General features: G+C 43.0%; 1 protein-coding gene across 1 annotated transcript in view; it reads left to right on the top strand.

The window, feature by feature from the left end:
• Positions 1-510: 510 nt before the first annotated feature.
• IGF2R (insulin like growth factor 2 receptor) overlaps positions 511-15,263 on the top strand; it is a 54,242-nt gene continuing 39,489 nt past the window's right edge. The window contains exons 1-6 of the mRNA XM_057407076.1: positions 511-731; positions 9,126-9,259; positions 11,335-11,459; positions 13,102-13,200; positions 13,592-13,721; positions 14,788-14,908. Coding sequence (XP_057263059.1) covers positions 511-731; positions 9,126-9,259; positions 11,335-11,459; positions 13,102-13,200; positions 13,592-13,721; positions 14,788-14,908 — 830 coding nt within the window. The remainder of the gene's footprint in view (positions 732-9,125; positions 9,260-11,334; positions 11,460-13,101; positions 13,201-13,591; positions 13,722-14,787; positions 14,909-15,263) is intronic.

Below are 15,263 nucleotides of genomic sequence, written 5' to 3' on the forward strand. Positions count from 1 at the left end.
GTGTGGTGAAATTGTTCCTAATATCCAATTTAAACCTCCCCTGGCGCAGCTGGAAGCCATTACCTCTTGTCCTATCACTTGTAACTTAGAAGAAACCAGCCACTTCCTCACTTCATACTTCTTTCAGGTAGTGTTTTGCAAGGCTGCCCACGTGGCAGCGGGTCAGCCCCCCAGACCACACCACACCAGATGAGACCACACCAGGGGGCGCGGAGGAAAGGCCTCCCTCCCGTTTCCTGTGAGCAGGGAGCACAGGGAGGCCGTAGAGGTGGCTGGTGGCCATTATACCCCGGCCCTGACTGACACTGAGGGGCCGCACCACAGCGCCTGAGGCCGCGCCACCGTCGCGCCCAGCACGTGCAGGCCGGGGTGCCTGTGTGCCTGAGGGGGTATTACGACAGAAGGCTGCGCCCACTCCGCCGCCAACAGAGGAGGTATATCATGTGAATGCCGCGCCCGCACATGACGGCGGTCACGTGACCGTAGAGTAGGCGGGCGGCGGGGTGTCACATGACGTCCCTCTGGTCGGCGGCACCGCCTGACGTCCCGGGGCAGCCGCGTCGGCTCGGCCCGGCCCGGTCTGCGCCCATGGCACTCGCTGCCCCCCGCACGGCGCTGCCGCGGTCCCGCGCCGCCCCGCTCCTCCTCGGCCTTCTGATGCTGTCCCTGCGGCCGGGGGGAGGCGGCGGGGCCGCCGCGGCCCTGAACGAAACATACCGGGAGCTGTGCAGGTGGGCAGCTAGAAGCGGCCGGTGGGGCGGGAAGGGACAGGCGGCAGCCGAAGGGGCCTTCCCGCGGGGGAGGGTTAGAACCGGCGGGGTGAGAGGCGAGGGGGCTCTTCCGGTGCCCGTGCTCGCTCCCTCTCTCCCTGGGACGGCGTGTGAGCGAGCGGGGTGTGCGGGAGATCAGCCCGGGGCGGGCCCGGTCCCCGGGGCCGCCTGAGCAGGGCTTTTGGTCGCCCGTTCCTGTGAGGGTCAGGCCGGGAGGCGTTGAGGGAAGCTCCGCAGTGCATGTGCCCAGGCTGGAGACCAAGGTTAGCGAAGGTGCATGAGCCTCATCAGGGTGGGCGGGTGGGCTGAGGATGTCCCTGTGGGGGGACCTCACTGTGGGAGCATCCACAGGTACAGGAGGTCTGAGGGTGAGAAGGTCAGCAGTCTGGTCTAGTGTGAGGTGTCCCTGCCCACTGCCGGGGGTTGGAACTCGGTAATCTTTAAGGCCTCTTCCAACCCAAACCATTTTATAAGAATTGCTGTGTTCAAGTCACCTGTGGGCAGGAGGGCTGGGTTATGCCACTGTATTCATTCTAATGTGAAATAACCCAAAGTGGCTTGGCTGGGGTGTCACTTGACAGTCATCTTCTTACTAAGGGTATGGCCAAATGTCATTATTTATGGGTGTGTTAAGAAAACTTTGAGAAATGAGGACTGCTATATTGAAGTGGCACTGTTCTTTATGTTTTGGCATGTTCCTGCTCTGAATGCAGCCATGAATCTAGTCTGGCCAACAGTATCTTACTAGTCTTTGTTTCTTCATTATTTAGCTAGACTATGCAGTGGGACTTCCAGAAGCACATTATCTCAGTCAACAGCTAGCACTAAGGCTGGGTCACTGGAGGCAATGGGCTCTCCTTCTGCAATCAGGTGTGATACTGTTAAATTATTAAAAGGACAAAGTAGATTTGCTTGCAAGATTAATCCAAGGGGGTGGCAGAAAGTGGTTTTGTCAGATGACCACCTAATTGTAGGATCTAGACAGAAGTAAGGAGCTGTTGTGTGGCTTCTGGAGGGAATTTTAACTCCTCTGACTCTAATGATTATATAAAACCAAAACACCCTACCCTAAATGTCTTGATTATCAAGTGGTTCCTATTTTGAGAATAGCATTGTGTTCTGTCAATGTCTGTCTTGGTTTTGTTGCATGTCTGCAACTGGAGGAATATTTGGTAGTGCCACTGAGAGACATGTAGTCTCTTTTTTGAATGCTAATTAATTAAGCTAGTTTCTTTTTGCTACAGGCAAGAGAAAAATTTTGAAACAGTAGCATAATTGGCAGCTTTTCTTTTAAGATGCAGTGTTTCAAAAGCATGCACTTGCTGTCATGCCATGGTGAGAAAAACTACTTTGAAAGGCTTATGCCTAGTAATCTGGAATGGGTAGAGGAAAAATAAGAACTTGCAGACTGACAGGTGGGAGGACCCCATGGAAATTGGTGGTGAAGTGTCATCTCAGGCACAGTTACTGAGAAGGAAAGTTACTGAGTGAAGGATGATGCAGTCAGGTCATGCAAATGCTTATACTATTGGCTGATGTCTGAGCCAAAAGGTACAATGTGGGTGTTCAGGACAAGTCCCTGACCAACCTATTTCTACTGCCTTAAGGTTTTGATTGATTTTACAAGGGTTAAGAAAACAGCATCCTGACTTTAGTGTGGCATAGTAGGGCTGGTGAAGCTGCAGCAGCTTCTGTCTGGTGTGTGAATGTCAAAAGGTGGGAAAGGAAGGGAAATGTGGAGGACTAGAAGAAACACTGACTCTCCTTTAAGTAAGAATAGAGTGATACTCAGGTTAGAAAATTGTTTTGCAGGAAGAAAGGTGTCAAAAAACTGTGCAAGAGCTGAGGCATAGGGCTACTTAAACTTGAGTTAGTAGTTTGATTGCTTGTTTGTGTAGTCTTACTGCTGGTATGCTTGGACACTCTGGAGAAAGAAGAAAAGCTCTAATTTTCTGAAACTTTGTCAAATGTCATGGTTTGCAGTGACTGGTTTCAACATGCTTTCTCCTTTGCTCTTGTGTGCTCTGACAGCTGACTGCTGTCGTGTGACTTGCAATTGGAATTCACTTTGTGTCTTCTGTGTAAAGGTGTCTCTGGGGTTGCTGCAGTATGATCACCTGGGAAAGAATACAGGGAACTGGTTGGATATAGGAAGGCACTAGCCGGTTTGGTCTCTCCCTGTTTTTCCTTCTTCCCCTTACATCTTTCATGTGACAACACAGGAGAAAGGAATTCTGAAGTTAAAGTTAACTTTGTGATCTGTTCTTTAAATTTGTTACTTTAAATGCAAAATAAAGCGTGACAGTTTGGGTTCACCTTCCATGTAATAATTTCAGGAAATGTTTCCAGTGTGATGGTAGAGCAGCAAATGCAAACTGTCTCCTCTGGCTGCTGTTTTGCCTAATCTGATCTATCCTGGATGTAAGACCATTTGATGACAGGTAATGTTTTTGCCCCCTTGCAAGGACAGGAGTTGGTGCATAACTTGTATAACTTTTAGACTTCTGAGTGGAAGGGAAATTCCTTAAAGTGGTGTACATCACAGGATTGCTGTTATGCAGAATTCCTAATTTTGGGCTGTAAGTCAAATCTACTTACCACTTAATGCTGTAGTTTTTCATAACTCAACTCCTACAATTGACTGTATATAAAGTTGACTAACTTTTCAGCCTTTGTCATGAAACCACAAGTGTGCTCATGTGTGCTGAAAGGGAACCCTGAGTTTAGCGTTCAGCTTAGTCTCAGTGAAGAAACGTGTGCTGAATACAGAGAGGTGACCCTTAGGTGAACTTGCTCAGCTCTATTAAGCGCTTTCACATATTTAAGTGGGAGATGTCATAAATAAGTCATTACTGGACCTATTTGCATATGTGCACGATTGCTTCACATGCCTGGGAAGCTGCCATTATAATGGTTTGAATATGATTTCTCAGCACATGAGCTTCCTGTAGCTTTTGTGTGCTTGAACTTCAAACTGCTATCACTTTCTTAAGCATTCTGTAAAATGATGTAGTAGATGTGGTTTAGAGTGTAGCATGAAAGACCAAATGTATTTCTGTTAGAGAAGAACAGCTTGTGGTGTAACTGTAAGGCTGTTACACGTTATGCATATGAAAGAAAACTTGCCTGAAGACAAGCAGTTTGTGTGATGGTTGGAGAAGGTGACAGGTGAGATAGAACAGAGCTAAGCATGAGTAGGGATGTGTTAAAAAGTTCCTGAAGCACAGCAACAGCTGTGTACCTTCTGCCATTCAAGCTCTTATTTTCTATAAGGAGAACTTGCTTTGACATAGAAGTTTATTTTCTGTACCTATTTGTGATAAAATGTTAGCCACATCTAATAGTGATTTCTGTGGCAAGTAGTGGATCTGAGCTGGTAGCTTTAAATTTGAAGCGGTCATCCTGGAAAGTGTTTCTGAGCTTGTCTACCTGAGATCATGCTGGTTGAACCTGCTCATAAAGAGCTTTAGAATCTAGTTTAATCTCTGTAGTGTTCTGATAGCTGAGGAGCTGCTGGGCACAAATTGTGTGGGTACAACATTGCATATGGATGCGCTTTCCAGCTCTGGATTTAGGTTGCCTTGTCTCTGTCACTTTGACTGTGTAAAACCCCTTCAGCAAGCCAGTGGCTTCAGTGCATTTCCCCAGAAAGCAAACGCGTGTTTCTCTGTAAACACACTTCACAGCTGTTTGGAGCAGGGTGTGCTCTTCTTCCTAGCAGTCATCCCTTGGGTAAGAGTTTGAGAATCAAGAACTTGAACATGAGAATAATAGCAGTAGTCTTTCTGGTGCTCTGTTACATTTGAAGAGGTTTGCTAGTGCTCAGACCTCAAAGTGGCTCTTGCGTGGGGGCGCATGTACTGAGACATCCGTTAGACATCTGCATCTTGTCTGGGTTCTGTGTCTGAACTACTGATTTGCAAAGCAAATTAGCCTTACCTTTCCCTTTCTGATGTTGCTTTGTCCATGAGTTGCTGCTTTGCTGTTTCAAAAAAAAAAAAAAAAAGGCAAGTACCTCTTGATCTTACAACTTGCAACTGAAAATTAATTTAATCTTCTTTTTCATGCCTTAGTGTCTTAAAAACAAAGCTAGGTGTCTGGAAAGGCTGACATGCAGGCAAGGTTATTCCCAGTAACTTGTTTGGACCTTAATTGCACAACTGCTTTGGACAGTGGCCTGGGTTGGCACTGCCTCCAGGTCGGGATCCTCCCTTGCTGCTTGGCGCATGGCCAGAAACCCCTGTGAACCAGAGCAGGCCCTGGGCAGGCTCAGTCCTCTCTCCACACCCGAGCACAGGCACCTGTTTTTGCTGAGTTAATTTTGAGAGATGGAAGTTCCTGCATCCAGCTTGTTTTGGGTGCTGGGGCCAACAACATGCAGGGGAGGAGAGCATGCCCTTGGAGGGATGAAGACGGGGTGTGTTTCAGGCCTCCTGGCTGTGGCACAGTCCGCAGTTGGGCTTATCTGGAAACTGGCATCATGTGGTTTCAGCAAAAGCAACTTCTTGCCAGTTTTAATCAAGGCAGATGCTGTGTTTGAGCCCGAGTGAACTGCAGCAGAAATGGTTGCTTGAATGGTGTTAGCTGCAAGACAGCAGCTGTATTGAGCCCCCTGGATAGAGGGTGCATCACCCCCTACCCTATGACCAAGGCTGTTGCTTTTTAAAACTGTTGGTATAACAGCTCCCTAAATTAGCTCAGCTGCATTGAATCCAGGGTACCTTAAGCCCTTCAAAGAAGGTAACTTCAGCTGGCTGCGGTGAGGGGGTCATTACATGAGGCATCACCACTGGTGGATATTAGTGCAGAGAAGCTGGAGGAAGCCAGTCCATGTGGCTAAGCCATGGTCAGGATGGAAGATGTGATTGCCAACAGATTGTTTCCATTGCGGGATGCAGTGGAGAGGTCAGTTTGCATCTTACTGGAAAGTAGAGCACATGTGACTTAAAACTATTCAGAAGCACTGATTTAATGCCAGGAGTCTTAATTGGAAGAGAAATAATTCTTGCTTTACTGTGAAAATGTATTTTGCATCTCTCTGATGAGGATGGTCAGCTGCCTAGGCTACATCCAGCCTACTGTTACTCCCAATGAATAAATCCTGCCCTGCTCCTCCCACCTGTTTAGAAAACAAAACAAAAAGTCCCTTGAACTTCCTTGAAAGTAATACTACCCTGAAACTGCATTTAAATCTTCATTTTTCTGTGCCACTGAATTTATGGTTTGGAAAATGATTAAATCTAGGATTTCTTACTTTGTTTTGAAGGACTTCTCAGCCTTCCCTGTCCAGGAGCTTGTGAAAGGTTAACGGGAAGGGATGACTTCAGTGGCTGCTTTGCTTCTGTTCTCTAAGCTGCTAGTCTTGTTTGTCTTTTGCTTTTGACATGTGAGTGAATTGACTTCCAAGATGTTGATTCCTCTGTTTCATAACTGGGAAAACAAACCACTTAATCTCTTACAGAGTGATAATTCTGTTGTGTGAAGGGTTTACATTCTCTTTCAGTTCATGAGCAGAATTTAACTTGCAAGTTCACTAAAAAAAAATTAAAAATTACAAAACCATACTGAAGAACACTCTAGCTTGATCAAAAATTTTGTGCCTTAATACTGGTATATGTTACCTTTTTGTTGTCTTCCAAAACCAGTCAAAAAAATGCTGGAGCCTTTGGGATTTTTTCAGTGCAGTGCTGAATTTCTGGGGCTTCATTGTGAAGAAACTGTATTTTGATTGAAATGCATTTTCTCCTGGAGGTAAAAAACTGGCTTTAGTCTTAATTCCTTGCAGTTTTCAGAGCCCTTGAAGGTAGTCGGGTGATTCTAACTACTTCTGTGTGTTGTCAAGATTTCTTCCATGGCTGACCTTCAGTTATTCTGTACCGTAACTTAATTATCGTCCTGCATCAGGATTATCTTTGTCCACTTCAGAAATGCAAGAAACTAGCTTGGAGAATTGTACTACTTGGAAAATTTTACGATTGTAAAATGTCAACTTTACCTACTTTAGGAGGAAAGAATAATGGCAAGTATGTGTCTAGGATTGAGATACAGTCCTTAAATCTGATTAAGTGTAATTTTATTGGTGTTTTGGGTGTGATTCAGTACCTTGTAAATTACTTTTCTGAGCCTTATGTTATTGTATTTGAGCCTTATATTATTATACTTTAGCCTTTATATCCCAATATAATTAGGATATAAAGATTTTACTTTTTTCAGTTTGCAGAGAGAACTCTTTTGTAGTTGTCCTTAACTTGTTCCAGCCAGTAGCAGACTGCAGTTAATACCTGCTGTAGTAAAGGGAAGCCAAGAACCCTGTACTCAGTAATTAAGTGGAAAAGTATGTGGTATCTTACTGCTGGCTCTTTGATTAGGGGTGGGGTGCATTGGATTTGAGACAAGTTCTTGGGGAATTAAAAATCTAGAGTAAAGTAGCTGGATTGCTCTTGCCCCTTCCTCACTCAAGGACTGGGTTTCAAAGTGGAACAAGAATGGGTTCTTCTCCTGGGGGGATGTGGGATATGATAATGTTAAGAGGTGCAACACCTGTGAGCTAGACTTTAAGGCAAACAAACCTTACGGGTGAAGCTTCTGGTCAGCTTCTAATTTCTTGGTATCTGAGAGGGGGAAGTTGAGCTCCCTTGCTGGATTCAGTACTAATCTGCAGATTAAGACAGATACTTCTGGGGGTCAGATACATGCATTAAACCCAGTGTGAGTTGTAAATAATTGGAATACACGGTAAGTCACTGTGCTGTCCTCAGTTTTTGATTGTGATGACTCTGTTAAATCCTACTGAAGTTTTCCCTTGGAATATAGGGGAAGCTGGGGAATCTCTTATGTTGCAAAAATCAGTAGTGTCTGGAGGATGCAGGCTGCAGCTCAGCTGCATGCTGAGAAGGGATGTAGCTGACAGTAAATGCTTATTGAGCTGTGCCTTTTTAACAGAGCTTGGCTGGAGCACTGTGCTGTCTAAACTCCTGACTCCAAACTAGCTGACCTGGTCCTGCCTCGAAACTGAGTGTTGCTGTGTCATGCAGCTGACCACATCTCACTGCAGTCATAGTGCCTGTTAGGAGGGAAATGAATCGTTGCTCTACCTCTGAACTACATTACATGTATTTTTTTTCTTCCATTACTCTGATTTATTCCCCACTGTATTTAACCAAAGCTTCATGTTCATTTAGCAGTTTTTAGGCAGCTGACTTTGATATGGCTGTAGCTAGCTCATGTGATCTTTCACTCTTTTGTGAATAGCTTCTGACATCACCCTTCGAATACTGTCCTTTCAATATTGAGATATATATAATGCATAAAGGTGTGGATAGGCCCTAGTAGGCATTAATAGCATCTTTCAGTCTGAATGTTGTGAGAATCTCAACCCCAACTTTCACCCTGAAGCTAGGTGGCCCTGCTGCTGGCAGGCAGGATGAGACTGGCTGTTCTGTTTCACTTAGACTTAGCACTCCTGCCACTGTTACTGTGTATTGCTAAAGTGCAGTAGCATGTAGCCTGCCAAAGACATCTGAGGAATTTCAGGTTCTCAAAGAGAAAGGTTCATCTTGTCAGCGTTCTTCACACAGATTTGATGGGGAAGAATGGGTGGTTGGGTATTGGCCTGATTTCAACTGGAATAGAATTAATTTTCTTCCTAGTAGGTGGTACAGTGCTCTGTTTTGGTTTTAGTCTGAGAATAATGTTGCTACCATGTGGATGTTTTAGCTGTTGCTCAGTAGCTCTTACTCCGATCAAGGACTTTTCAGTCTCTCATCCTCTGCTGGTGAGAAGGGGCACAAGAAGCTGGCAGGAGCAGAAACAGGACACCTGACTCAAACTAGTTCCATACCACAGCATGTCATGCATGTATATAAATTGGGGGGAGCTGACCAGGAGAGGCTAATCGCTGCTGGGGGATACCCTGGGTGTTGGTGAGGGTATTGTGCATCACTTGTGTTTATTGAGTTTTTTTTTTTGTTATATCTCTTATTATTATATTTTACTTTATTTCAGATATTAAACTGTTCTTAACCCAAAGGTTTTACCTTTTCCTGATTCTTCTCCCTATCCCATCGGGGGGGGTGAAGAGGGAAGCGAGCAAGCGACTGCATGGCTACCAGCTAGGGTTAAACCATAGCAGATGTTCTGTAAAATGGACCCTATGTATGCCCCTCAAGTGGTTAAATCTGTTTTGTTCTGGGCCTTGACACAATAACAATTATTTCTGGTATTTATGGATATAGAACACATGAAACTCAAGTTAGTGGTGCTTTTAACTTTATAAGTTGTTTATTTCAGCAGCTGGTGTCTAGAGGGTGGCAGTGCAGACAATATGAATACTGACAGGCTTGTTTTTCTTTTCAGTTACACATGGGAAGCAATTGATGCAGACAGAAATGTGCTTTATAAAATAAATCTATGTTCTGGTGTTAAAGAGTGTGGAAGATCAAGTGCAGTCTGTGCATTTAACAACAGTAAGAAAGCCTCTCTGTCTGTAGGTAAGTACACAAATGTGTTTCTTCATAAGTAGTTCAGCCATGTTAATGGATGGTATTGTAACTACTGCAGACTTTGACATGTTAGCAAAGATTTTTTTTTTTTTTTGTCCTCAGGACAGTGTAAAACTTTTTTCTGTTACAGTTTTTCTGGGGAGATATGGGAAAACACAATGTGATTGTAGATAATCACTTCATAGGACAGTGAAACTTATCTTACTATCTAGTTAACTGTAATCTAGTGTGAAACTATGCAAGTAGAAATAAGTGCGTCTACCTGTGGCAGGATATGCACTGTGCACAGCCTTGTTCGAAGACTGATGCTAAACACGGGCTAAAGCTTGAGTTACAGTTCTAAACTGTACCACAGCCTAGCCTAATGTAACATCAGCTCTTTATTTAGAGTCGGGTGACTTTCTGTAATGCAGTTTTGGAGTATTGCTAAGTTTGTGGGATGTCACCTTTAAGTTGTTACAGAAAGGAAGTCGATTACATGCAGTACTCTGTTTCAGTTACGCCTGTCAAATCTGGTGGCTGCTTCAGTAGTTCACAGATGTCCTTGGTATTCTGAGGAGTGGTGGATTTCTGTATGCTGATCTAAATATGAAACTGGCATATCTCTGTACACGTGCTTGCACATGATTTTATCAGTCAGAAGCATCTTGTGTTCTGAACGGTATTTGTGTGCTTATTTTCATGGATATTTGTCACTTTCAAGATTGCTTCTGTGCTTCAGCTAATGAAACGATATATGAATACTGATGGAGAAGTTTTCTGATCACTAACTGTTAATTTCTAATATAATAAAGCAGTAGCTTTCTAAAGAGCAGTATCTCTTCAGACTGCCTCTTAGTACCTGCAGACCTGAATTTAACATGCTTGCCAATCTTGCCTTCCATTGGCACACAGCTCTTACGAGAAGCTATGAGTCTTCAGTAAAAATGCTTGGGCTTGAACTGCTAGAAGGTGGTGAAGAGGAAGATGATTCTTGCCTGTATGCAGATGCAGAGCAACTAGACAGCCTCCATTCTTCCCACTCCTCTTCATTAACTGTAGAGATACTTTGATTTGAGGCTGTGGTCAATCAGTGCTTTTCAAACAAACTGCTAGAATTGCAATTCAGGCTTATAAAATCAGTGGCTATACAAATAAAAATATATTTTGGTTTGTGGCTTCATGTTGTTTTTGTATAATGCAGTATATTCAAGCTCCAGAGTTTTCTGGGGTAACTGGTTAGATTATTTGAGTTCAAACTGCAGTTACGTATAGGAGCATCCTCTTCTCTCAGGAGCCTGACATCTCGGACCACGTGATGCGGTTAGTGTGTTTAATTCCTAAAATGTGCAGCAAGAATTTTGTTTCCCATTGATGTGGGTCTCGACTCGTGTTTTTGAGGCTTCAGTTGTCTGTGGATTAGAAAAGAAAGCAGCATCTGGACATCTGTTTTAACACGCTTTTTTGACAGAGACTGGAATGTGGCAGGTTGAGTGAGCTTGAGGAAGCTTGTTCTCCCTAGGGAAGTGTGAGACCTAGAGGCTCGTGTAGGATTGGTTTTGTTTGTTGCTCCTAGCTTTGATAGGGGCTAAAGCCACATGCTGTGACAGTAGTCAGTCTGTATCCAAGAAAAGCCTTGTGGCTAACCTTAACTGGGTGTCAGTGTGGCATATCAGGGTTGGTGTTGAGACCCCAAAGGCTTCTCTTATAAAAAGCTCTTCAGCTTTAACAAGCAGGTTACAGTTTTCTGATAGAGTCCCTTTGCCGTTGTTACTAAGTCAGTGACTTGTTTGTAGTGGCATCTGTTGCTGGGCTTGCTTAAGATGCAAAGTGTTTGCTGAAAGACTTTGAGAAAGTTTGTGTGATTAGAGATGTCAAATACTATCTTAATTTGTATCTAGTCTTCCAAATCTCAAGCACTGCAAGGAGGTCTTCAGTTGTACTTTATTCACAGACTGTCTTCGAGTGGATTGTATGTCTTGTGCTGCTTAATGCTGGAAATTGGAGCGTGTCTGTTGAGCTTCTGTGAAGGCACTGTATTATGATGACCTCCTTTTTTTTTATTTTTTTTTTTTTTTAAATAGGTGACTTAGGCTTGCATAGAGTTTCTAAAACTCTTCTGGAATTCAACACTACACATAGCTGCTTTCAGCAAGGCAGTCAGCATCAGATTCAAAGCAACATTAACTTCCTATGTGGGAAGACACTGGTAAGTCTAAATCATGTGTTCTAATCTTCAATGGAAATGTCACGTACTTCTAACTTGCTTTTTAAGGAGACTGCTGTACTCATGGACATACTAATTAATGAGCTTCTTAGCTTAAGGAAGTGCTTAGTATCAAGTTAAGGTTATGATCTACTGTGGCTTTCAAAATTCAGTCTTGGTAGAAACCAACTGTGAATCTGCATCTTGGCTCTCATTATGCTTTCTTCTGGGTCTTTAGTGTTTTTACAGGGATTGCGCTCTAGTATTTTAATAGCATAATATGGGGGAAAAAGTCAACAGTGTATAGGGTGCTGTAACAATGAGAGCTGTTTTATTGTTGGCTGTGCCCGAGCTGTGAACCTAGTATGGCGGTTTAATAGAACAGCATTGAAGAAAATGACTGACCTCTGCTATATGTCAACATAGCTGACAACCGTAAGCATTGGGTTTTATCTGCACACCACTGATCTAACAGTGCTTACGTGTCCAGCTGGGCTTCTGAGGGAGTAGTTGTTCATGAGAATCTGCTGGAAGTATGAATGGAGATCCCCCAAAAGTTCCTAAGGGCGTGTGTGTATGCAGTTCATCTCCATGTGCTTTTGAAGTTACACCTTCCACACACTTAAGTGATACCACAGTTTGATATTCTGTACAGACCATGATCTGTTTACCTATTTCTGTATCAGAGATAGGTAGTTATTAGTGCCACGTTTGGCGCTGATAATGCTGTTGCAAACCCTCTCTTTGAAATGTAGCCAATTCAAACACAGTGCCAGTGCAGCGGAGATTTCAGTGCTTCCTGTTGTGTTTCAGCAGAAGACTCTTTAAACTAAATTAAAAATCATTGCTTAACTCTGTAAAAACAGATCATAATTATCTTCCAAATTCTTCTAGCTAGTGTGGTTTAACACCTATTCTTCATGTGACAGTAGAAGGATTTTGTAACACTGTCTAGAACAGCTTGTTTTCAATACTTTTATGGCAGGTTAAACAGGGAGGGAATCGGTTTAAATATGCTGTAGTGCTTCTAGCTGAGCTGATAGAGGGAGAGTGGAAGTATCTGTTGTCTCCTGTAAGTAGAGACATTCAGCTGCACTTCCAGCCCTGAACCATGGTAGAACCTCCATCTTGGAACAGAGGTGTGTGTAACACGAGCCTGTAAAAATAAGTAGTTGACATAAGAGATACTCTTTCTATGTAGTAGAAGAGACTGCTAATCAGTCTCCTCTGCAGGCAGTGAGAGGTAAACCGTGCATTGCCTTGCTCTTCACCTATTTATACATGTTTGTATCAGTGTTTTCCTTTCTAGGAACTAGATGTGACAGGTGCTTCTGCCAATATGCTTTAGCATAGTCAGCGTTTTCCTAAAAGATGCTGTACAATTACTGCATATTAGGGGTGACACATGTTAATTTGAGAATTGGAGCACATGCAGACTGAGAAGGATTTGACACACTGCATCTTCCTGAGTTTACCAACAAGCTGTTAACTTAACAAGTGCTGCTAAGAAACTGTATGCCCTTGCTCTTTTGACATGCTGTATTCTGTTTTTCTTAATCACTTGAATGAACTTCTTGCTGTCTACAGTTGTAAATTAAAGCTGAATTCTGCTTTCAAAAGAATTTTTTTTTCCTCCTTTAAATAGGGCACCCCTGAATTTGTAACAGCAACAGAATGTGTGCACTATTTTGAATGGAGGACCTCAGTGGCTTGCAAGAAAGATTTGTTTAAACCTGTGAAAGAGGTAATCTATGTACTATCCACACAGGATTTAATCTGGCAGTTTTATTCCCAACCACCTGCCCCCACCCCAAATGAATTCCAGCAACCTCTGTAAACCTAACAGTTCTGTAGGCATATAAAGCATCTGTCGAAGTTGGTGAAGCTGAGAATTTTAAGTAACTCTTCAACCTCTTTTGTGGTCTGGATGGTTGTCTATAGTGAAACTCGGAAAAACTAGAGCAGAACAGTCTAACTTTGGATGCCTCATTTTAGTCAGCATATCTAGATTTAAGTATTTGAGCTTCTAAAAGTAAAAACCTTTTCCACATATTAACTTGGCCTTGTATATACCTGTTCATAACTTCTCCCTATTTATGTAGCATGGATCACAACTAGTAGTTTTGTTGTTCTAGGTCCCGTGCTATGTGTTTGATGAAGATCTGAAGAAACATGACTTGAATCCTCTCATCAAAGTTCCAGGACACTACTTGGTGGATGATTCTGATGATGATTCCTTATTCATAAACATCTGCAGGGACTTAGGTATGAATGCTTGATTGTGTTGCCTGTTGGTGTATAAATTTTAAGTAGTGTGGTTCTTTTCCAGTGCCTCAGTTGTGTTTGTCCTGTGATCAGTGATCAGTATTTTAGGCATTGCACTATTGTTTCAAGCTACTTTTGATGATTTGAAGGCTGCTTTCTGTGAAGCCAAGTTTTATTCTCTGATTACCGAGGTGTTCAGAGATAGGCAAGTACTGTTAGAAAAGTTGGCATAAGCTGGGCTGAGTGGGAGAGCTCAGCTTGTCTTGTAGCTGTGTCTGTTTGCTGCTGAATAGGACCAAGATGGTTTATAGCACTTCATGTGCTTGAAGTTTAGTGCTTTGAGTTCCAATTCGGATTGCTGCTTGGTTTTAGGTATCTTGAGATGTGTCTAAAATAGTGTTTAGGTGCTTGGATGAATAATGGCGCATAGTTAGCACTGTCATGTCAGCTGGGAGATATATATATATGTAAGGAATTAAACCAGCAAAATCACTCATTTGAAACTTACTTAAAAGACTAGTTTAGCGGTATACTCCCACTGTGGTTTTCACTCTGCAGTTAAATATGTATTTTGTGTCCCTATTATGGGTTTAATACTTCCAGTTTTAGTGTCAGGTCTATTCTTTTAAAAATCCCAATAGCGTGAAACTTTTGCTGACAGCTTTGAATAAGATGGTTTCCAAGAAACAAAGGAGGGGGGAAAAAACACTTCCTTGTGAGAAGGGTTACTCATTATTGGGCATCATTTTGGTGTTGGGGAAGAAACAAAATACTTGGCATGCTTCAGAAGTTCTCAAAGCCCTATGCATCCAGCAGCTGTACTAGCAACTGTTAACTAGCTGTAGTTACATTGGCAGGAAGAATGAATTTGCTTTCCAAAAATGGGGCAGCAATCACAAGCACTTCAGGTTTTTTGTCTTGTTTCATATTTTAATATAACCTGTTTTAAAGGTATTTTTAGAAAAAGGTAAAGCAATGAATGGTGAGCCACAGATAAAATGGGAAGTTACTTCTGGTAGAGTTTGTAAAATTAGTCCTATATTCTATTTGCTGTATTCTGTTACAGGAAGATCAGGTGGAGAGACCAGAAACTGCCCTGCTGGCAGTGCTGCTTGCTTGTTACATGAAGGTCGGGCATATGATGTCGGCCATCCAAAGGAACAGCTGAAACTTCATGACAAAGACAGGTATGTAATTTTTGTGGTGATACTTCTGTGAACAGTTGTAGTCATCTGAGCTGGCAAAAGCAGTCTCTGTGACAGGTGAGTCCTCTAAAACTTAACATGAATGCTACTTCCCTTTTGAAGCATTGGCAGAAAAAGAATTCTTCAAGTATTGGCAGGGCAAAGTCTTTTTCGGGGATCCTGTTGTACTGCCATAACAGATCAAATTTTCTTCTTCATTGAGAAAATTACAGAACTGCAGAACTCTTAGAAGTTGAGGGATGATTGCTGCAGAAGCAGAAGGCTGAGGTTTGACCCCATCTGCCTGCTGTCTGAGGGCCCGCCATGTAAATGAGTTTGTCTCTCTGGATTTATGTGC

This window comes from Pezoporus wallicus, unplaced genomic scaffold, assembly GCF_028554395.1.
Source record: "Pezoporus wallicus isolate ANWC-B61680 ecotype Strahan unplaced genomic scaffold, APGP_CSIRO_Pwel_v1 scaffold_6362, whole genome shotgun sequence".
Lineage (NCBI taxonomy): Eukaryota > Metazoa > Chordata > Aves > Psittaciformes > Psittacidae > Pezoporus > Pezoporus wallicus.